This window comes from Saccostrea echinata, unplaced genomic scaffold (assembly GCF_033153115.1).
Source record: "Saccostrea echinata isolate AGI-Se365-2 ecotype Australia unplaced genomic scaffold, CSIRO_AGI_Sech_v1 ptg000060l, whole genome shotgun sequence".
Taxonomy (NCBI): Eukaryota; Metazoa; Mollusca; class Bivalvia; order Ostreida; family Ostreidae; genus Saccostrea; species Saccostrea echinata.
The window spans coordinates 2,728,868-2,753,450 of record NW_026889809.1 but is presented as its reverse complement, the minus strand read 5'-3'; the positions used below and the strand labels follow the sequence as shown (position 1 = coordinate 2,753,450).

The following is a 24,583-nucleotide window of genomic DNA, read 5'->3' as shown; positions in this document are numbered from 1 at the left end:
TAGGGATGGCAATTTGTAATAGTCGAAAAAACATGTGTAAATTTCAACGAAAATTCTTTAAAATTCAATTTTACAAACTTCTGCATTAACGTTCATAAGTTAGCGTTTTCAAACGTCTGAAGGACATGTAATTGTTCAGTTAATTACTATATAAACACCATGTCGTTACCCAGTCCGCGCTTTATTTCATAAATGATATTAATTAAATAACCGCGGAGTACTGTGTACTGCTTATAATGTGATTATCTAACCCCGTCTAAACTTTGCAGTTATCTATCAAATTATATTAAACAAACATTGTATCCATAGATTAAGAGACAGTTCAGATTTAGTTCTGATTATATAGTGACAATGCAGAATGACTTTGTGTGATGGAATTGTAATTCCGGATTTTTCTATTTTGCTTGTTCACAATTGTTGGTTTCTTAGTTTAGAATTTATGCATTTCCCGGTAAACGACACCTTGTATGTTTTTCAGTTTTCCGAGCTATGAAGAGCCATAGAGTGAGTTTTATCTATTGCTTAATGTTAATCACACTGTTCATGATGTATCTTATTGGTTTTATAGAGTTTTTAAGTCAGATTTTGTGCATATTTACTTATTACTCTATACACGTGTTGATGATTGGCTCAGGCCAAGTATAAAACATGGATATGTCCATTACCTTTTGCGTATCAAATCTTTGATTAATTTCATTGATACTTACCGTGTGCATAATATCAGGTGTGTTTGCATTGATATGTTGTTAAGTTAGATTGTTAGATTTAAAACTACTGCTTGCTAATGTGTAAAACCTTCATTTTCATCTATTTTTTAATTTTGGTATAGTGTAAAATTTGGATTGGCATGTTAGGATTGAATATGGTTCATAACTGTCATTCAGTTGTATTTTCATGGGAATTCATACTTATGTATCTTTGTTATTTGTTTTCAGTATTTCACCCTCTCAGGAGGAGGCACAATAAATTTGCAAGACTAAGCAGACTTGTTGTAGCACAGTGAAATATCTATGGCTCTTCATAGCTCGGAAACTGAAAAACATACAAGGTGTCGTTTACCGGGAAAGTTACGCACGGAAGAATATGTGAAGAATCTTCCTCACCCACAGCTTACGCAAGTTCAACAGAATGATGCTCCTCCTAATGTGGTCAAGGAAGTCAGAGATTTTGTTCAAGACACAGAACAAGTAAACAACAACAGTGATGCACATTGCAGACAAACTCACCTGGACCCAGATGCTCCTTCTTTCACCCCTATTAGACCTCCACCTCACAGAGTTCAGATGATCACGTCATCCCCTCTGCACGTTGAGAATTCTAACAATATACATAATACCCCTGCCGTTGGAGATCCAACGTGTGATTCATCGTCAACAAATACATGTAACCAGATGACGGAGTTTACCAAGTTCTTAGTGAAAAAAGACTTACTTTTGTCACGACTTACCAAGTATGACGATAACCCAATGTTCTATGTTGCATGGAAGTTAAACTTCGAAGGGATCATGAAAGAGTTAGACACTACATCAACTGAAGAACTGGACCTTTTGGTTAGATGGTTGGGTCCAGCATCGTCCAGACAAGCTAGCACCATTCGTGCATGTAATGCAGACAATTCAGCACTAGCTGTAAGGAAAATATGGGAGAGGCTTGAGGAGAGATTTGGTTCACCGGAGATGGTGGAAAGGAGTCTGAAAGAGCGCATTACTTCTTTCCCTAGAATCACCACCAATGACAACAAACGTCTATTCGACCTAGCTGATCTAGTTAGTGAGATAGCATCTGTGAAGGAACAACCACAATACCATGTTCTCTTTGGTTATTTTGATTCTTCTACCGGGATAAACCCGATTGCATCAAAGTTACCTTGGAACCTACAGGAGAAGTGGGTGACAGAAGCTAGTAGATTCAAACGGCAACAGGGAAGCACCTTTCCACCCTTCTCGATATTTGTCAAGTTTATACAAGACACGGCCAAGACTCGGAATGACCCAAGTTTCCAGTTCGACCGCACAGAAAGGACGAGTTCAAGTTCGAGTGTGTCAAAGAAAACATCAACTGTGGTTGTCAAGAAGACTGAGACTACAAGTAACACTACCAATCTAAACGATTCACAATTGTGTCCATTACACAAAACAAAGCATTTACTCAACGAATGCTCAGCTTTCCGCAGGAAGCCCCTTGAAGAGCGCAAAAAGTTCATACTTTCCAATGGCATATGTTTTAAGTGCTGTGGACCTAAGAAGCACAGAGCTATGAACTGTAAGACAAATGTGAAATGTGACGTCTGTAAAAAATCTTCACATCCAAGTGCACTTCATGCGGATGTGGATTGCCACGTAGGGGAGCCCTCACCAGAAGGAACAGTGAAGAATGCTTGCACTAAAGTTTGTGGAAAACCAAGGGGTACTAGCAGGTCCTGTGCTAAGATTATACCAGTTAGAGTATATCTAAAGGATGATCCACAGAAGTGTCGAGTTGTGTATGCTCTCATTGATGACCAGAGCAGCCATTCATTAGCAACATCGCCATTCTTTGACTTCTTTTCACCAGGAAGTTCCAAATATCAGTACATACTGTCTTCATGTGCAGGAAGACTTACTACTTCAGGAAGAAGGGGTCATGGTTATGTGATCGAGTCGTTGGATTTGACATGCAAGTTCGAGCTACCAGTCGTCATTGAGTGCAACGACATACCCAATAACAGAGACGAAATTCCGTTCCCTGCTGTTGCACAGCAGTACCCTCACCTTCAAGAAATTGCTTCATTCATACCTACTGTGATGGATGATGTTGATATTGAACTTCTTATAGGAAGAGATGTTGTCTCAGCACACCATGTTCTGGACCAGAAACTCAGTGAGAGTGACCTTCCAATAGCCCAAAGGCTCCCTCTTGGTTGGGTCATTATTGGACAAGTTTGTATGGGAAATTTGCACCACACAAATGTTATAAACGTGAATAAGACATTCATACTACAAAATGGTAGACCATCTATATTCGAACCATGTGATCGTAAGTTTCATATTGCTGACCCATTTGTGAAAACAGAACATGACGAAAAAACTGGACTCTCCTTTGAGGATAAAGCCTTCCTTCATTTGATGGAATCTGGCATGAAGAAGGAGGAGGATGGGCATTGGTCAGCACCACTTCCCTTTCGACAGGATCGACCAGTTCTACCTAGCAACAGAGCACAAGCTGTGAAGCGTGCAAAGTCGTTTGATTCCAGTCTTCAACGTGACCCATTAAAACGTCAGCACGTACTGGAATTTATGGACAAAATCTTCATGCATGGACATGCTGAGAAGGCATTGACCATTCCCCAAGGACAAGAGTGTTGGTACCTCCCCATGTTCGGGGTGTACCACCCTAAAAAACCCAACTCCATAAGAGTAGTATTTGATTCCTCGGCTCGTCACGAAGGGTTATCATTGAATGATGTATTAATGAAGGGACCAGATCTCTCAAACAGTTTACAAGGCATTCTGCTTCGTTTCCGTCAGAATGCTGTTGCCATTACAGCAGACGTGGAACAAATGTTTCATAATTTCCGAGTTGATGAGCCAGACCGCAACTACTTACGCTTCTTATGGCACCAGGGGAACGACTTTGAAAAGCCCTTAGATGAGTTCCAGATGAGAGTGCATGTTTTTGGGAACTCCCCTTCCCCTGCAGTGGCCACATATGGTTTACGTCGATCTGTTGTTGATGCTGAACCAGATGTCAAGAACTTTGTATTTCATGATTTCTATGTAGATGATGGGCTCACTAGCTGTGACACTGAGGAGAAGGCTGTAAGTCTGATGAAGCAGACCCAGAAAGCACTAAGGGAAGGAGGAATGTTGCGTCTCCATAAGATAGCATCTAATTCCAAGTCAGTTCTCAGCCAATTTGACCAAGATGACCTTGCTAAGGACTTAAAGAGCATGGATTTTGGTTCGGAGGTTATGCCAGTGCAGAGGACTCTTGGTGTGGTTTGGAATATCGAATCTGACAAGATCACCTTTCAAGTTTCAAAAGAAACAAAGCCCTACACTCGTAGAGGAGTACTGTCAACAATAAACAGTTTATTCGATCCTCTGGGTTTTGTCTCACCTGTCACACTCAGAGGTAAAATGCTTCTTCGTGAGATGATGTCGCCTCCAGGTCCCACCAAATGGGATGAACCACTTCCAGAATCCTTTCGTGAGCAATGGGAAAACTGGGTGAAATTGCTTCGTCAGTTAGAAGAGGTTGAGGTCCCAAGGATGTATGGAAGACTTTCATTATCCCAGGTTCCTAGTACTGAAGTCCACATATTCTGTGATGCCTCTAAGGATGCTATCGCTGCTGTGGTGTACATCAAGACTATAGGAGAAGATTCATCTGATGTAGGATTCTTGCTTGGAAAAGCAAAGGTAGCACCCAGTCATGGCCATACTATACCACGTTTAGAGTTGTGTGCTGCTGTGGTTGCTGTTGAGTTGGCTGAAGTGGCCAAAGAACAACTGGATCTCAAGAAAGAAGATTTCCATTTCTACTCTGATAGTCGTGTGGTGCTTGGATACATATCAGCAGAAACTAGAAGATTTCATGTTTATGTAGCTAACAGAGTCAGTCGCATCAGATCATTCTGTGGACCAGAACAGTGGAATCACGTACCCACAGAGGACAATCCTGCAGATGGCGCCACTCGCAAGTTTAGAACTTCAGATCTCTCAGACAGCATGTGGTTAAGAGGACCAGACTTTTTACGAAGTGTCAAGGTTGATGATGTGAATGAACACTTTCCTCTTATTGATGCTGAGATTGATAAAGAGATAAAGAAAGAAGTATCAACTGCTAAGACAGTGCTTGAGCCAGTATTAGGTTCGAAACGCTTTTCACGTTTCTCAACATGGAAAAGTTTAGTGAGAGCCATAATGACTTTGAAGATGCTTGCCAGGAAAACATGTGCCTCTCAGGTCATTGATGACACCAATTTGCTTGAGTCTACAGAAAAACTCATCATCAAAGAAGCGCAGTTAGAAACTTACGGTGCAGAAATCAAGGCCATTAGAAATGGCAGTGATCCCCCAAAGAACAGTCCCCTCTTACCCTTGAATCCTATCTTGGGTGTTGATGGTCTCCTTCGTGTCGGTGGACGTATCCGTCGTAAACAAGTCAAGCCGGGTGGTGATCAGCATACAGCCCATCCCATTATAATTCCAAAGAACCATCATGTTGCTGTTCTGATAATACGTCATTATCACTCCAAGATACACCACCAGGGCAGGCAAATGACAGAAGGGGTTATACGATCTTTTTGATCTTTGAGATCCACCACTGCATTACTTGTAGAAAACTTCGTGGGAAGTTTGGATGGGTTCAGATGGCAGACTTACCAGAGGATCGACTGCAAGAAGCTCCGCCATTCACATTTGTTGGTTTAGACGTCTTTGGACCCTGGTCAGTTGTAACAAGGAGAACACGGGGCGGTTCAGCTAATTCAAAGAGATGGGGTGTGTTATTTACCTGTTTAGTGTCTCGTGGAGTTCATGTGGAACTTGTAGAGGAGATCAGTTCGGCCTCATTCATTAATTGCATGCGTAGATTCATAGCGTTACGAGGTCCCATCCAGCAGATTCGGTCTGATCGAGGGACAAATTTTATAGGGGCTGTTAAAGAACTCAACATTGATGCAGAGTTTGTCGAAACTGGACCAGTAAAGGATTACCTGACTGAAAGTAAAATAGCATGGGTGTTTAATCCTCCCCATGCATCCCACTTCGGGGGTGTATGGGAGAGGATGATTGGGTCGGTTCGACGCATTTTGGATGCTCTTCTCCTAGAGAACAAATCCTTTGACTTGACACATGAAGTTTTGTCAACCTTCATGGCGGAAGCCTGTGCCATTGTGAACAGTAGACCACTTGTTCCAGTCTCCTCAGATCCTGAGGCACCAGCTGTCCTTTCACCATCATTGTTGCTGACACAGAAACGACCAGACATCACATTTCAATTACCCAAGTTTGGGAACAAGGATGCTCTGCGCAGCCAGTGGAAGTTAGTCCAACACTTAGCTGATGAATTCTGGTCAAGATGGAAGGCAGAATATCTGAATGCATTACAGAAACGTGCAAAGTGGTTCAGTGAAGGTGAACAATTTAAAGAAGGAGATGTTGTTCTTGTTAAAGATGAAGAATCCCACAGAAGTCAGTGGCCATTAGGAGTGGTGGAGGAAACATATCACAGCAAAGATTCCAAGACTCGTAAGGTGAAGGTGACTGTGGTTCGCAATGACTCCAAAGTGTCCTATGTGCGCCCAGTGTGCCAGCTAGTAAGACTGGTTGAAGTGATTTAGAGTTGTCTCAAACTGTAATTATTACAGCTTAATTGATGAATATAAACTGTAAGCCATGTACATTTAGATGTAATAATGCAGTATATTCATAAGTCCATGTAGCCTTTTAACTGAATTTTATATTGTTGACGATACACCCTTATGTGCGTCACCTAATGTTCATTTCATTTATTTGATGATTTCTGATAGAAATCAGTAGGGGAGTGTGATGGAATTGTAATTCCGGATTTTTCTATTTTGCTTGTTCACAATTGTTGGTTTCTTAGTTTAGAATTTATGCATTTCCCGGTAAACGACACCTTGTATGTTTTTCAGTTTTCCGAGCTATGAAGAGCCATAGAGTGAGTTTTATCTATTGCTTAATGTTAATCACACTGTTCATGATGTATCTTATTGGTTTTATAGAGTTTTTAAGTCAGATTTTGTGCATATTTACTTATTACTCTATACACGTGTTGATGATTGGCTCAGGCCAAGTATAAAACATGGATATGTCCATTACCTTTTGCGTATCAAATCTTTGATTAATTTCATTGATACTTACCGTGTGCATAATATCAGGTGTGTTTGCATTGATATGTTGTTAAGTTAGATTGTTAGATTTAAAACTACTGCTTGCTAATGTGTAAAACCTTCATTTTCATCTATTTTTTAATTTTGGTATAGTGTAAAATTTGGATTGGCATGTTAGGATTGAATATGGTTCATAACTGTCATTCAGTTGTATTTTCATGGGAATTCATACTTATGTATTTTTTGTTATTTGTTTTCAGTATTTCACCCTCTCAGGAGGAGGCACAATAAATTTGCAAGACTAAGCAGACTTGTTGTAGCACACTTTGTGTGAAATTACGAATGTCTCCGATTTTTCATGCATGTTTACTGTTTTCTTAATTTTTCACTGCTGATTTTCAATTGAAAAAAATATGTATAGTTTTCTGATTAAGTATACAGAGAATATTACTATCGTCTTTTTTAGTCTACTTTTATATGAAAATACATGTAGCTTACTTGAAAAAATAAAATTCATGCGCATCTTGATACGACTAACCGCTTAATAGGTTGAAACTATTCCCACTTTTACTTACAGTAAAACTATTACTTACAGAGTATTTTAAAATACGTCTGGTGTGTTACAAGGAGATTTTTTATCACCATTGTTATTTCCTATGTATTTGAATGACTTTGAACGTCACTTTATTACAAATAATTGTCCATCAATTGAACTGCAGATGATAAATATATTTTTACTGATGTATGCAGATGATACTGTTTTAATATCTGACTCTGCTGATGGTTTACAAAGAATGTTGGATGCATTGTATACGTACACCACAGAGTGGAATTTAACTGTAAATGTTGAAAAAACAAAAATATTAATTTTTCGCAATAGTCGTAAAATCCTTGAAAATGAACGTTGGATATACAACGGTTGCATTGTTGAAGCTGTTAATCAATTTAATTATCTAGGAATGTTGTTCAATTATAATGGCAAATTTGCTGAAACACAGAAACATTTTTCATGTCAGGGTAAAAAAGCTATGTATGGTGTAAATAGTAAAACCAGGGATTTGCATTTTAACGTAGAAACACAATTAGCAGTATTCGATACCTATATTAACAGTGTAATGAGTTATGGAGCTGAAGTATGGGGGTTTCACAAGGGTCAAGATATAGAAAATGTTCACTTAACTTATTGTAAAAGATTTTAAAAGTCAGACAAAGCACCAGTAATGATGCAGTTTATTGTGAATTAGGTAGATTTCCACTTATACTAGAAAGGAAAAAGAAAATTTTGAAATATTGGGTGAAATTAAAAAACAGTGATAATTGTATTTTACAATCATGTTATCAAGATATGGTGGAAAATAATGATGAATGGATTGTAAACATTAAGAAGGAATTTCAAAGGCTTGGTTTAACTGACATGTATAATAGCAATTGTATTGATAATAATTCTTTAAACATCGTATTTCAAAGAATGTATGACGGTTATAAACAAGATATTATGGCAAGAATTTGTAATTCTCCTAAATATTTTTTATATCAACATGTAGTGGATAATGTTGTACTACAGACGTATTTAAGTAAACCATTACATTCAAAGTATAGAATACCTATTCGTCGTTTAAGACTATCAGCGCATGATTTAAAGATAGAGAGGGGAAGGTATTGTAACATAAAAAGAAAAGATAGAAAATGTGAAATATGTATATCAAATGAGATAGAGGACGAATTTCACTTTGTGTTAAAATGTCCTCGATATGAAGAACTAAGAATTAAATATATCAAGAGTTATTATTTTAAAAAACCATCAGTTTTTAAATTAGTACAGTTACTGAGTTCCACAAATACTAAAGAACTATGTAGCCTAGGTAAATTTCTGTATTTTTCTCATCAATTAAGAAATGATGTTTTAAATAGTGTACAATAAGAAGTGATAATACATTAAATGCTATTGTTTATGTAATTGCCACATGTAATGTATATTGTATAGCATATACTACACTTATCCTGTGCAAATCTTATGTATAAATATTTATGTACATATTTTGTATACCTATGAGATGTAATGTCTCTGGTTCAAATAAAACAAACAAACAAACACTTGCAAACAAATGGGTACAGCCCACTAATTGTTTTCCCATAGGTGGCAATGTTAACGTTTCTTCACATAGCAATGTCCCTAATTTTCGTTCAGCACTGAGTGACCCCTCAAATCAAAGCATCTAGTTGTCTTTCCTTGGTTAAAATCTCGAGGTGGCATGTCAGATTCGTTTTCCGGCAAAATGCGTCTGTCTCGTCAACCTCTGAAAATGAAAGTGAAAGTAGGGGAATTCAAGACTTCTCACTGGTGTTATAATACATTATAAATAATTCTGCTGATCTTCTTGATAAATTACATCTGCCAAGCTTTTTTGCAAGGGAACATACTTCTTATCAACAAGTATGAGGCTCAGTTTAATACCTTATCACAGTTTTTTTTATTCAGGTCTGCAAATTAAGGAAATTGTAATAAGTAATTTTTTCTGCATTACTTTCTTCTCCTACCGATTCTAAAAATAATTAGAGGTATGTACCCAAAGAACAATAAGTGTTCTGATAATAAATTTGATTTTATAGCAATTAGGTTAATTACATAGCTCCTCAGATTTACCTGTATTTTTTACACTTTAAGACAAAAAAAAAGAATTTTAGAAAATCTATACTACTATATTAAAATAATAGACTCGAATTTTTGGCCTTTAATACAGATAAATCGGAAGAGTACTGTCTTTTGTATTATATATTTTAAACATCATTGGTACTTGAAGATTACCAATTTGTTTTTATTTTTTCTCAATTTAGCTTCGCTAATTAATAATCAACGAAAAATCCTCAAAAAATTCCGGAAATCATCTGGATTTTTCGGATTTTACAATCTTGCGCGTGCGCATTACATTCACGCTAAATCACGGTGTTCAAATCAGAGAAGACAAAAGTAACTACTAAGTAGATATATATTTGTTATTTTATAATTTCTCTAATAAGAAATCATAAATATATGTGAACAGAATATATAGCAAATTTCCAATGAAAATTTACACGTATTTGCATTATCGTTTCTGAGTTTATCCATGCAAATGTGATATTGTGGCCACGTGGATAATCATTCGCCATCTCGGAGACACATTTATTATATGTTATTTATGTCTCTGGCCATCTCAACGGAAGCAAAAAGCTCATGATCGTAGGAGCAATATTAGTGTAACTACCCGATTTTATTTTATCCTTCCTTTCTTTTATGTTTTTTTGAGGGGAAGGGGTGGGGGTGGGGGTGGGGGGGTGTTACAACTCCAACTAGAATCACATCTTAGTGAAGTAGGCATTCTTTTTCCGCCAAAAATTACAATTACATTATTTTCATTTCTTAACTTTGAAATAAATCGGAATAATTCAATAAGGTCAATATAACCGATATTTTCAATTTGACTGAAATGTGTCTAAATGATTGCAACTTGAATTTGTTCGCCATGTTTACTTTTACCTTCACTGCTGAGATTTATAACGCGGTAAATATGAAACATAAACTAAGGGCAAAGAAATATTTGATTCCATGCAAAAAATTCACATTATATTTCTCAGGAGAGTGTAGTGAAATTAATAGCATTAATATTATTGCAGGCTTATAGTTTTGCTATCTGTTAATACATGTAATGACCTCTGACCCTGGTCTGTCAACAATACGGTGAACACCCCCTGAGTTACCTGGGGCCCAGGTATAACCAGTCAAATCCTATAGCCATGTTGTCAATAAACACGTACCTCCTGTCTTTTATGTATGCCTTTGTGTTTATTGTCCTGCCTGTTTACCCGCGTGTATGTCCATGCATATGTAGTTTATGTACCATGCATTCGTAGCTGTTATTCAAATAATAAAATGCTTTCTTAAGTGGTTCATGTGAGATATTCATGACACTAACATAAAAGTAGCATTGCAAAAAAAAAAAAAAAAAAAAAAAAAAAAAAAAAAAAACATGTAACCCGTATTAGCGGATTATGTAATTTTTTTTTTTTTCTGCAATGCTTGCGCCGTGCATTTCCCACGTGAACCATCAAAGAAAGCATTTTATTGTTTATTAAATTTACCTCCAAAAATTTCTTTAACTTAAAAAAAAGTGGGTGAAATATGTAAATTATTGTTATTGATCTCCAGTACGTTATATAGAAGGGACAGCCTGTTCTTCTAAATATGTAAAGGTTATCATGGTAACTACGCTTGACAGGTAGTCTGAAGTCAGCCCTTGCGGCCCGTATAGTTCATTCTATCAATGCTGCTAAAATATCGATCGTTTGTAAAATATAATCCGTGCATAGTAAATCTCAAAACTATGAGGTGGGACAAAATTAAGATCGTAAAAAATATTTATTCATTGATGAAATGAATTATATTTAATCGTAGCAAACAAACTATTGTTTTATTAAATCGCAACAAGAAAAAATACACCAGCGTGAAAACACGTTGCCTTCTTTAGCAGCCATATGACATTTCTCATGTGATGTAATGACTTTTGATTGAAAACGTTTAATACTGCAGTAGATTAACTTTTGTTATCACTAAACAGATATATAAATGTTTATGAGGTATGTATTTTATTTTTGCTGCATTATTTACGTATGAAGTAAGAAAAATTCCCATATTCAGTTCAAGATCCGCTCTCAAATTTTCATTGGCTGTCCCAAAATAAAATCGGTCAAGGTCAGTAAACTTTAAAGTTTGCGGTAAACTCAGACTTTACTAAATATTTTGGAAACATTTATGCTCTGAATAATTGCATCAGAAACATTTATTTTAAAATTTTTCTGATTACATTGTATGATTCCAATTAAAAAATGGAAATGATATTGTATGATTCAAAAAGAGCTGTACCCCCCCCCCCCCCCGGAAAAGGCTTCATTATTGCAGCAAGAAGTACTTTCAAGTTCCTAATTTCCTACTTAGGTACCGTTGCTTGGCTCATCTAAGATTATGATAATTTATGTATAATTAGTATAAACAAGAGGCCCATGGGCCACACTGCTCACCTGAGCAACTACTGTATGGTCAATTACTCTAACCCAACAGCTTTAACAAATCAAAAATATCTGTACAAATTTAGTTTTTCATATAAAATTTTTGAAACATATTCTAACTTTGAGATTTTTCTCCAAAGATTTTCATATGTAGAATTTACAGTAAATATTTTGTTCTCTCCCATTGTGGTTGTACCCTATCATGACCCCCTGTGATCGTCATCATCAAATTTGAATGTACATTATATGAATTCATTTGAGAAAACCTCTCTGGTCAAATAGTTTTGGAAAAGAAAGTTCATAAAAAAATTTCCTATAAATACTCCCATAGATACCCCATTGTGGCCCCATCGTACCCCCAGGGGTCATGAAAGGCCATGATAAGATTTAAACAAAATTGAGAATGCTTCCACATAAGTTTCAACATTCCTGGCCAAAATCTTCTTGAGAAGAAGATTTTTAAAGATTTTCCCTATATATTACCATGTAAAATTTCAACCCCCCATTGAGGTCCCACCCTACCTCTGGGGGTCATGATTTTAACAATTTAGAATTTACACTACCTGAGAATGCTTCCACATAAGTTTCAACTTTCCTGGTCAAATGGTTCTTGAGAAGTAGATTTTTAAAGATTTACCCAAACAAAAAATTCAATATCTCTTAATTATCTCCCCTTCAAAAAGGGCGTGGTCCCTCATTTTAATAATTTTGAATCCCCTTTACATAAGGATGCTTTGTGCCAAGTTTGGTTGAAATTGGCCAAGTGGTTTTGAGAAGAAGCCGAAAATGTGAAAAGTTTACAGACAAACAGACGGAAAGACTGACGACAGACAAAATGTGATCAGAAAAGCTAACTTGAGCTTTCAGCTCAGGTGAGCTAAAAAGTAAAACAGATTACATTTGTAGAATCATAAAAGATAAAGAAAAAAAATTCAAATTGGTTACTATTTATTTCGAATTTTCAATAACTATATAATGTTTAAACACAACTGAAGCAAACATATTGTTTCCAAAAATCGAATCAAAATTATTAAAAAACCAACAGTATTTACATACTTCTTTATAATGTTATGATGCACACATGGTCAACAAGCTGCACAGGCTGGTCTGATGTTAATTCTGTATCCATACAGTATCATGTCATCGAGCTTTTTATAATACACGGTTTGAAAGATACATAAATTCTTGGAAAATGGGATTACCCGAACAAATTGGCAACATGTCTCAGACTCTTCTTTGAATTTAAAAAAAGAAGCAAAATGACGACCATATGATAAGTCAGTATATATGGCTGACATAGATTTAACCGAATGGCTATAATCATTTCATTGTGCTAAATAGATTTTATTTTTGTATTAATTTAGATGTCACATGAGGAATCAAGAGATGTCCTTCCAATACAGTGCTAATTACAAAAAAGTACCTTACAATATGAATGTGTCGATGTATCTATTTTGTAAATGTCCGATATGCACAGGGATGCATTCATAAAAATGTCAACCCGTGCACGCACGGGTCAAAGCCTAGTATAATAAATTGATTTAAGAAAAAAATGTGATTTAATGTATTTGAATATCTGGATTTTAGACAATAGAATAAATAGATTTACGGGAAAAATTATTTATTTGAGGCACTTAATTAAATATTTGCTTTTTGAATATGTACACCTATTAATAGCCTACAGAAATAATTTAAATAGATTAAAGAATTTTAGAAAATAATATGAATAGATTTAAGAAAAAATATGATTTAAATTCACTTAAATGTCTGCTTTTTGAATATGTAAACCTTAAGAGAGAATTAAGGGTCCATTTACCTGTCCTCCATCCCAACAGGGATTACTCACTGTTTACAGAGTACTTATACGTTTATACAGTTATATTTACATTTCCAATGAATTTCCCCTATGATTCTTTACAAAATAGAATACAGTTCATTTTCTCATGAACTACCATAAATGGGCATGAATATCTCCATTGTTACGTTATAATACTGTTACGTTCCGATAAGTTTACCTGTGAAATTCGGATTAACTGTTGTTGACAAGTTCCGAATAAACGGACCCTGAACCCGATGTGTATAAACTACTAAAATATTTGTCAATGAACAATGAACGAAAGAATTGAACAATGATTTATTATTTGAACTTTATCAATTTGATTTATGTATTGTAATTACAAAGCGTTATGTTGTATATGTTCTATATAGGTACAACGTTATTACTTGACGTCAAAACTATAGTGCAAACAATGACAGTTGAATGGCGTTATTAGTGGCAAATCATCAGAAAAATAATGTACATATAAGAAATGAATTTAATTTTTGAAGATTCATGAGGTACATGAACTACGACGCTTCACGCCGGCATATTTATCATGAAGCGCTAACGCGCTTCATGAAATATGCCGGCGTGAAGCGTCGTAGTTCATGTCCTCATGAATCTTCAAAAATTAAATTCATTTCTTAAATGAGTAAAGAAAAAAAATTAATAAAGTCATAATATTTACTATGGTCTTTCTATAAATACATAAACACAAGACGTCTATGATAAGTAGTGAGCGCGACGCCCTGCAATTTGGTCATTTTCCTACAATGCTACCGCAAAGTATTAAAAAAAAATCCTAAGATTAAGAAGAAAAGTCCGATGTTATGTTAAAAATTCATTACAGATTCATGCAGAAGTGGTCTCAGTATCGCTCTGAACTTGAACAGGTGGGTACGAGGGGTTATGAAAAAGTTCGTGGACTAATGCGATAAAATTAATACTATGTAGTCTATGCTTACAAAATTTATAAGAAACATAAAACAACATAAGTGTAAGAAATGTTGAAAATTTGAGCTTGATACGATGATAATTTGCCAAATTATTCTAAAATAAAAAAGACATTATATGAACACTCAGTGCAGTCGCTGTTTTGTATCATGACGTCCGACAACGTCATTGTTTCCCCAAGTCCGGTCTCTCTAACTCATACACTTATCTTGATGAGATTATCTGGAGTTAAGTAAGGACTAAAGCTCTTGTTTATATGAATTTACACTGTCATGAACAGCTGCTTTCAATGTATATAATATTGTAAAAAAAATCCATACAGAGGGAAATATCCTCAATTGATTATGCCAGAATACTTAGCTTGTTGGGGTTCAATTTCTAGCATACATGATCAACGTCACTTTTCGACGTGACTGTCTATTGACACCCTGACTACATATCGACATTAACAGTGCATCTTTCATCTCTCTGAATCTTTTTGGACATTTAAATACAAGGACTCTGGATGCATTTTATTTTTCTGTAGCCCGTTTAAACATTCCCTAGGTCTATACTGGTTTTCCAGGTGCGAAACTTTATGGAATGCTGGGAAAAGAAATCATTCCCCCCTCTTTTCAAGCCCTTAATTTTTTGGATACCCCATATAAAATTTACGATAAAATTTCATAGAACTTACAGAATGGGATAAAAATTGCAAATTCTACGAAAAATTGCGCCGTACCACATGCCTGAAATACCGGGATTTTTTGTTGACAAATGCTCATATCAAAAGAGTTTTTTTTCATTTACACTCAGGTAGAAAAATGCCATATTTGAGGTTGCGCCGCCTGAACAACTTACAAAAACATTAACACATGGTAACATGTGTAATATGACCTAATACATTGACCTAATCTTAACCCTTTGTTTTAATATAAAATAAATTTGAAGGTAATTCAGCACTTGATATTAAAAAGATACTTGAGATTCTGTTTGAAAATATATATGTGATTATTGGAGACCAGGTCTTCCAACAATCTATTGGAATTCCCATGGGTACCAATTGCGCCCCGTTATTAGCAGACCTATTTTTGTATTCATATGAAGCAGAATTTGTTCAAAATCTTATATCTGAAAAGAAGAAAACACTTGCTGTGGCCTTCAACTAGACATTTAGATATTGTTAATTAACAATTGTTATTTCCATTCTTATGTCGATACGACCTGATCCCACCTCTGATGTTTGGAGGTCCGTGTTTGCTCTGCCCCTATTTGTATTGATTAATGGACTTTTGAGCTTGAATACTGTTCGTTATCTCCATATATTTCATCCTGCTGAACTTGAAATAAAAGATACCAAAAGTCTGACACAACTGTTTCATTTTTGGATATTTTACCAGAAAAAGACGTTAATAGTGATCTAACAACAAAGCTTAATGACTTTAACTTTTCCATCGTCAACTTTCCTTACTTATGCAGCTATATACCTTCATCAGTTGCCTGGGGGTTTATATCTCTCAGTTGATTCGATATACGCAAAAGCATGCTCTACGTATGAACAATTGAACAATTTCTAAAACGCAGTAAGTTATTGACAAACAAGTTGATGAAACAGGAATCTCAGCAGTCTCGTTTAAAGTCGTCATTTCGTAAGTTCTATGGTCAATACAATGGCCTTGTCAGCAAATAAAAATTATCATTAAGTCAAATGCTGACTGACGTTTTTCATATTAATTATTAGGCCATTATTTATACACTGAATTCTCGACGGATTTTTCTGTTATTTCCCGATCATGACAAGGAGCACAGTGTGACTGGTCGGCAGGGGATGCTAACTCCTCCAAGGCACATGATCCCACCTCTGATGTTTTAGAGGTCCGCGTTTGCTCTGCTCCAAACTTTGTATTGTTTAATGGACTTTTGAGCTTGAATACTGTTTGTTATCTCCGTATATTTCATGAATTACAACTAACATTAGCAAATTCATTGCTCTCTTTAAACCATAATGCATATATTTGTATTTATACAGGAAATTTTCAAGCTTCTTTACATTTTTCTTTTATTATCAAATCTTAAATCAAATACTATGATTACAGCTACATATGATAATTCTAAAACCACACAGAAATGTGAATAGACCCGTCATTATAGACAATGGGTAACAGCATTGAGCAATATATCATATTCGAATTTCTTTACTCAGTGTGTAGATGTGTAATTAATAGATTTCTTACATTATTACTGACTAACACCAGAACTCAAATAACATATGTTTAACATGTAATAAATGTATGTTTAAAACATATATGTGTATCAAAGTTTTTCTACAGACATCGACAGTTATAATCATTTAAGCCGAGAACCTCGTAAGTTGTTAGAACTTGTTTTCGATCCTTTTATGTGTTTCATATTTGGTTTTGTTTTTTTTTTCTCCTTGTTTTGTTGAAATTTCACATTCTAAATACATCCCAGATAGGACAAAGTTTTTTTTTAATATAAAAAATAAAATCATACTCTACAGTTCAATACAAAAATGTCTGAGAAAGATAATTAAATGTGAGATGAACTAGATTACAGGTCTACAGCGAGAATCTTTTCAATAACTACTTGTCAAGGCATTGATTAAATGACAAAAGTGAACTTATGACTTGGTTAAGTCAAAATATACTATACATTGATACAGAATGGCACTAGATTGATACATAATGTATATTCTAACTTTAAATAAACATATCACCTTGAAAGCTACCAAACAGAAAAAAAAACATTAGAAACAGTTACTTATTTGAATATTATTTTGTTGATTTTCATTAAAAACGTGTGACTGCTTATCAATGGAAAGTAACTATTCACAGAAAAGTGGCAACCAGATTTTCTTTTATTCTCTAAAGGCGTTGTGTAGATTGAAAGAGATGGGTTTACAGGTATCCTTCGGAAGTAAATCCTCTAAACTAAAGAGATGGTAAAATTGCCTCAAACTCTATCATGGAAATCGTAATTGGCCATGTTGGCTTGTTCAGACCAGGCTGAAAATGTCGCGCCGTCCATTTCTCCGGCAACCTCATTGTCTCCTCGCAGCTGATGGCAAGAACCACCAATCGTTTCATCACACTCTGGACATTTGGACTCCATCATTGCGCCGCCACAGTCCCCTATTGCGTAAATATGACCTGTGAAAGACAAGTTACAAAACACTTAATTGTTTTTTTTAAAAAACCATTTGTCATATCAATGAAGTCTAGATTATTTTAAATGATGAATTGGAACTGTTTTCCTGGCTACATTAGTAAGTTGTGTTTCAAATGTACTTATATTATGCAGTCTTAAAAGAAAAAATAACCTGAACAATTCGAATAAAGTATTGTCAAAAGTATCTGAAAATTGTTTCTGCGCATCTGTTAAGAAATGACCTGAATCGCTGCATAAAAAACCAATAGTTATTTTGTTACAAGTACCTTGAACTGGTATAAAATTATATCTATCAATAAAAAAAAAAGTCATAACGACCAGAATAAAAATTTAATCAAAACGTATTTAGTACGCATTCCTTTCATAATAAAGTTTACTTCAGCCAATTATTTGGGGAAGGGGGGTGTAAATAGCCTCATTATCTCAAACTTGGCTTGTAGACAAAGATAAACTCTTGTTTACTTTCTCTCTAAGAAATATTTATGACACAGACTTAATTATTTCCTCCCAACAACTTAACATTTATCAATTCCGGGTAAAAATGCAATTATATCCAATGAAAACTGCTTACCATTTTTGCACTTGTACCAGTGTCCCTTCTTGGAAAAATTAAAGGCCTTCAAAATCATTGCCTTTTCCTCATCCGATATTCCTAGACCTGTAAGAGGTATTTTTTCTTGCATTGTCTTCAGGACCTCCTTGGAATGTAATATATCCTCTATTTCCAGTTGCTTAGAATTTGGCCATCTTAAGTTAGAAACTTGCTCTTTTAGTAAGTCTCTGTCTTTTTCGGTGACTTGGGATGGATTTTTCAAATCCACTTGTTGAAGGAGCAATGCATAGTCTACGTAAAGAAAGAATCTGTCCACTTCTTCACTGAATTGTTTGACCTCGTATTCGGTAAACATTGTATGTCTGTGTCGTAAAAGCCATTCAATAAGCATGTCAAATTGATCTATTATCTCAGTGCCTTCTTCTGAAGATTTTTCCATCATCTGATCAAACTTTTCTTTATATTTTGGAACAAAGAAAGTAAACAGTTTTTCAGCTTTTTTGTTTGAGAATTCAATGTCATAATTCGATTTGGATAAATTTAAATTAAATCTCAAAATTACAATAGCTTTTCTAAGCTTACATCGTTGCTCAACGGTTTCTTCTGTATTCAAAGCACATGATACTTTTTCTTTCGCAACTGATTTCACCATGTTCATATCCTTTAAATTTTGCATTATTATGTTTTTGTATCTTTTACTGCGTCGTATTGGTGTCTGGCATAAAGGACATCGCAGAAGTTTTATTGCATGACTTTCTGAAACCGAATCATCATTTCTTTCCACCTCCATTTCCATGAACTTATCAAAGCCTTTAACCTCAAAGACGTGTTTGCAGTCTTCAAGTTCAATAAATAATGCATATGGATCGTCCTCTTCACCAAAGAAAATTGTAGTTAATTCCTCTTTGTCACATCTTCTGCACAGCTTAGGACAGGGTTCACCACATAAACCTACACAACGATGCTTACAGGGCAAATCTCGATTACATCTTCTGTTACAAGGTGGTCTATCGCATTCTTCAAAACATTGCTTTTTGCAACAATACTTGTTTTCGCAATATTCATCGCATTTCCAGTCACATTGTTCCCTACAATCGATACACTTTTCGCCACATTTTCGACGACAACCACGTTTTCCCAAATGGCTACAACCAGACGTGCAGGGTTTATTACAAGGTGGACAAGCTGTAGAACATGAATGCTTATTGTTACAAGAATGGCCACACACCAGGACACGTTGACATAATTGCTCACATACTACATGAAGCCTCCCACTAGAACAAGAGAAACAGTCTCCCTTACATGCATGACCACAAGGCAGAATAGTCTGACATTTCTGCTTGCATTTTAATCTCTTTGGTTTGGAGTGTTTACAGCATGGAGCTTCTATTTCATGCCCACACCTCGGGTGAATAACTGGAATTAAAACTGAGCATTGATCTGGCTGGCATTGGATGCCGCAATCTAGTTGACAAAGATGACCACAGGGGTTCGTTTTGCTACATTTCTCTCGGCAGGGGTAGGTTTCTAAGTCTGTAGAACACTTAACTTGTACTTTGTGATTACATTTCGTGTAAACCTTTGTTACTAAAGCTGCACATGGTCCACATGGCCAAGGATGTGAGCATACTTTTTTGCATCTATGGCCTTCATCACACATCTCTTTTAAACACTTTTTCATACATGGCATATCATGGTATGATGCATCTGCGTGACATTTCAGGTCGCATGTATGTCCACAGTTCAGCTGGTACCCACATGGCTCGTTACATCCTCCAACTGGCACTAAATCAAAATCTGCTGGTTTGGATACTTTTGTAATAGTTTGGGGATGATTCACACAGTGCAGGGGAATATAATTTCCAAAGATATTATCTATTTCTGCTTTCGAAATAATTTCACTCCAGGTTCTACTTTTCCGAATGGTTTGAAAGTTTCCAATGACAAAGAAACCCTGTTTTGCTCTTGAAAGTGAAACACATATTCTTTTGATGTCATGCAGATGACCTATTTTTCTTTCGTCGTTTCCTCTTACTAGAGATAATATAATAATTTTGTTTTCCTCTCCTTGGAAATTATCTACGGCCGTAACTGCAATTTTATCTTTTGTATCAAGTCTTGTGCCTGGTAAATCATTTTCCAAATTCTTTACATAATTCCTGATTAACTTAACCTGATCATTGTATGTCGCAAGGATGGTCACATCTGTTTTGCTATATCCTTGTAACAATAAGTAGCGGCACAATCTTGCAACCATTTCTGCCTCAAATTCATTTTTATGACTGGTTGAGTATTCTGATTGGCTCTCCTGATTTTTATGATCAAGAAAGAAAATGTCGTGTTTCATACCCCGTACATGATCATACGATAACACACTTGAATGATCCTGCAAGTTCTTGTAAATCGTGGGTGTAAGCATTGAAGATATTTCAGGGCGCATACGGTGTTGCTGTGATAGACATACATACGGCATATTATTTATTACAAGTCTTTCCATTAACGAAACATCTGTATTGTGAGTTTTTGATAATTGGTAATTGTTAATTGAAGGTCGAAGCTGTTGGTGATCACCTATAAGTATCAGGTGCTGTAAATCTTTAGTAAGACATCCCAGTATGTGTTGTTCAAAAACTTGAGCTGCTTCCTCAACAATCATAATTCTTGGTTGAATCTTTTTCAACAGGTCAATATTTTGTGCAGCTCCTGTTGTAGTCATACCAACAAGATGGCAATTTGATACTATTTTGATATTTTCAGCCGTTTTCTGTTTTATATATTTGCTATTTTCTTCTTCAAATTCTTGCAAAAGTTTGTTCCTTTTATCTATAAGCTCATCTTGAAATTGCTGTATCCAGAACTTGTATAATCGCCATCTATCGTCAATGGTAAGACACCAAACATCTGTCACTTCCTGGACTTCATCCAAGTTCATGGAAACATCCAACCGCAATCTTAAGGAAACGTAACCCAATATCTGTTCCCTCTCTCGTAGTTTGAGAGATTGCCAGAAAGGATGCAGTTGAGTTGACTTATTTTTAGGAATTAAAAATTCCTTTGTCACGAGAAGGTTTGACAAGACATTTTGAAGACAGCCCTTTTGGTCAAATCGCAAATCATCAGCATCTTCTACAATCCTGCTTGCTAAATGTGACATAAAAAGTTCTTCATCGCTTTCATCCATCTCCCAAGGCTCATTTTTCAGAGTATCTGCGGTATTCGCTGTATTGGATAAATCTCTAAACTCCCTGCCCTGAGGGCCTATTTCTAGCCACTGAAAAATGATAGCAATAATATCTGTTCCATTGCAGAGATAACGTTTGTCCTGAAGTGATCGACTGTGATTCTCGGAAATATATTTATTTCGAAAAAGAAATATGGGAGACACAATGCTGTCCTTTATTTTCTCTAACCACAACTCTATTTCAAATATCTCCTGTTTTAACTTCATGACATTTTTCCATTGAATTTTTGATCTGCTTCCTTTCATTTGTTTTCTATGTTCTGTCAAAGTACACCTCTGAATTCTTTCAACATTACTTCGTGAACCCACACGGACAAAGGGTTGTGTTGTTCCTGAAAACAGTTTCATGAGGCTATCCATATCAAACAAAGCATTGAAGAACTGATCAAGTGCATGATTTGTATAACTTAGTAGCAATATAGGTTTCTTATCGCCCTCGTCACTTCCCAAGTTGTTGTTCAGTAGAACTTCTGCAATTCTCAAACCCATCCATGTTTTTCCGGTTCCCGGAGGTCCCTGTATGATTCCAAGTTTCTTTGTAAGACAAAGTTTAAGCGCTGAGTATTGGTGCTCGTCCATGCCTACTTCCTCTGCTGAGGGCCACATACTTGTATCAAGAAGCGGTACTTTTGTGTAATCCTTGTCCATTATGCACTCAACGGGCGTCAGTAAACATTCAAAGTTTACAAGTTGTACTTCACCGTCTTTTGTTCTGCTGTAGAGAGGTTCGAGAACCTCTGTTCTGAGGTCAACAATATACTTTGAAAAGGGAATTCCAGCATCCTCGGGATAAAGTACCATATTTCTAGCAATAGATTGCATGGACTCAAGTGTGTACCGGTATGCTGTATAAAAGGCTTTACTCTCCAGCATCACAACACGTCCGTTTGCCATATTCTTCATTTCTTGAACCTCTTGGAATGTATGTCCTATCATACTCAGTGAAATCTTTCCCCTTTTCAGGTTTTGGGTGTTTCGCTCTGCAATTAATGCGTATAAAAGTATCTCGCAATTACCGTGAGTTAAACAGACAACATTTCCATACTGTAGAAAATTGCAAAAATCCCACTGTATTCGCTTGAATCCTTTTGCATCAAACTGCACCTCTATCACTATGCCGGAATCAGGAACACATTTCCTCTTCAGAATATGTATCCCTTCATAAAGCCTGACACTTTCATGTCGAAATCTTTCTTTTGTGTTCTTGTCGGGATCCAGTGCATGTTCCATGTAATCTTGTATTCCTTGTCTTAGTGGGCCAATGAAATCCTCCAAAAATAGATAAAACTGTTCTACAAGGTAGTGCGCCTGGGATTTTGATGCACGTCTTAACTGCCTCGGTATCAATTTCGGGGTCACATTGTCCCGGATCATAGTACTTGTCGGTAATATTTGAAATTTACTCATGGTAGATAGTTCTTTTTTCATTGAATCAGAGAAAACAATTTCTCCCTTTTCGTCGACTTCTAGATTTTCTCTTTTTTCCTTCATATCCAATCGTGTTGATATTTCTAATAAAGTTTTTTCCATTTCCTGGTTATTTGTACTCCTAACCAAATGAAGAATTAGATTCAAAAACGCCTTCACTTTACTGGACTTTAATGTAGTATCTAAGGAGAGAGCAACCAGCACCTGAGAGGAATGTCTAATAAATTCTTCATCAGAATTTGTCAGCTCAGAACGAACTAGAATACCAGATATCAATGCCATAAGGTCTTTTCGTGCAAAGAAATCAAATTTCATCAACACTTCACATACATCCGAGTTGTGTTCTTCGAACAGATGGGCTAACATCTTCATCATGCACTGTAGATTTTCAACGCTGAAAGTTTTGTCCGATGCCAATACAAACTTTAAATCATCAAGATATTTCACGTTAAATCCCTCAAAGTCTTGGATTCTATAAAAACGCTGCATCATGTCATCTTTGTGTATAGATTGTTTCCTTTTTGAATTGGAGTAAGGAAATCTTCCAGGGCTTGCATGTCTCCTAAATAACTTTTTTGTCTGCTCAGCAGTAGTTTGGCTGTGGTCTGATCTGAAGCTTGGGTAAAATGCTCTGTAGCGAGGACAAGTTGGTCTGTAGCTAGGATTAGTCGGTTTGTAGTAAGGACTGGTTGGTCTGTATCTAGGGTTTGCTGGTCTGTACCTAGGACTAGTCTGTCTGTAGCTAGGACTAGTCGGTTTGTAGCAAGGATTAGTTGGTCTGTAGCTAGGACTAGTTGGTCTGTACCTAGGATTGGTTGGACTGTAGTTAGGACTAGTTGGTCTGTAGCTAGGGCTCGTCGGTCTGTAGCTAGGACTAGTTGGTCTGTAGCTAGGACTGGTTGGACTGTAGCTAGGACTGGTTGGTCTGAACCTAGGACTAGTTGGTTTGTAGCTAGGACTAGTTGACCTGTAGCTATGACTGGTTGGACTGTAGCTAGGACTAGTTGGTCTGTAGCTAGGGCTCGACGGTCTGTAGCTAGGACTAGTTGGTCTGTAGCTAGGACTGGTTGGACTGTAGCTAGGACTGGCTGGTCTGAACCTAGGACTAGTTGGTTTGTAGCTAGGACTAGTTGACCTGTAGCTAGGACTGGTTGGACTGTAGTTAGGACTGGTTGGTCTGTAGCTAGGACTAGTCGGTTTGTAGCTAGGACTGGTTGGTAAACTACCATTCCATTTCATTGTCGGGTGAGGGTTATTTCGACTTCGCTTTGTATGGCGATGTCCTTGTTCCTGTTTTCTCTTCTGGGAATGCATGTCTATATTCTTTCTATTCAGACTTTAAATGTGTACTTTGGTTACATGTTTTCTCTCTGAGAAATTGCACTGGAGTGCATAATAATCCCCGGTTATGATGTTAACTTATATTTCAGGATTCTGCAACAAAACAATGCGTTTTTAACTTATTAAGTGTAAATGAATCATATGATTACCAGGAAGGTATTATCTTTTACATTTTTATATTTGAAAAACAAACTGGTAATG

At 36.2% G+C, this 24,583-nt stretch overlaps 2 protein-coding genes across 2 annotated transcripts; one reads left to right on the top strand and one right to left on the bottom strand.

Moving 5' to 3' along the window:
• The first annotated feature begins 1,010 nt into the window (after positions 1 to 1,010).
• LOC133174925 (uncharacterized) lies at positions 1,011 to 5,291 on the top strand. Its single transcript, XM_061310017.1, has one exon. It carries the CDS (start codon positions 1,011 to 1,013, stop codon positions 5,289 to 5,291), a length of 4,281 nt encoding a protein of 1,426 aa, XP_061166001.1.
• A 12,187-nt stretch (positions 5,292 to 17,478) lies between these two features.
• Positions 17,479 to 24,355, bottom strand: LOC133174924 (NFX1-type zinc finger-containing protein 1-like). Its single transcript, XM_061310016.1, has 2 exons — positions 18,391 to 24,355; positions 17,479 to 17,800 (listed from the first exon to the last, which is right to left on the bottom strand). Exons 1-2 carry the CDS (start codon positions 24,353 to 24,355, stop codon positions 17,604 to 17,606), a joined length of 6,162 nt encoding a protein of 2,053 aa, XP_061166000.1. The 3' UTR covers positions 17,479 to 17,603.
• Positions 24,356 to 24,583: the final 228 nt, after the last annotated feature.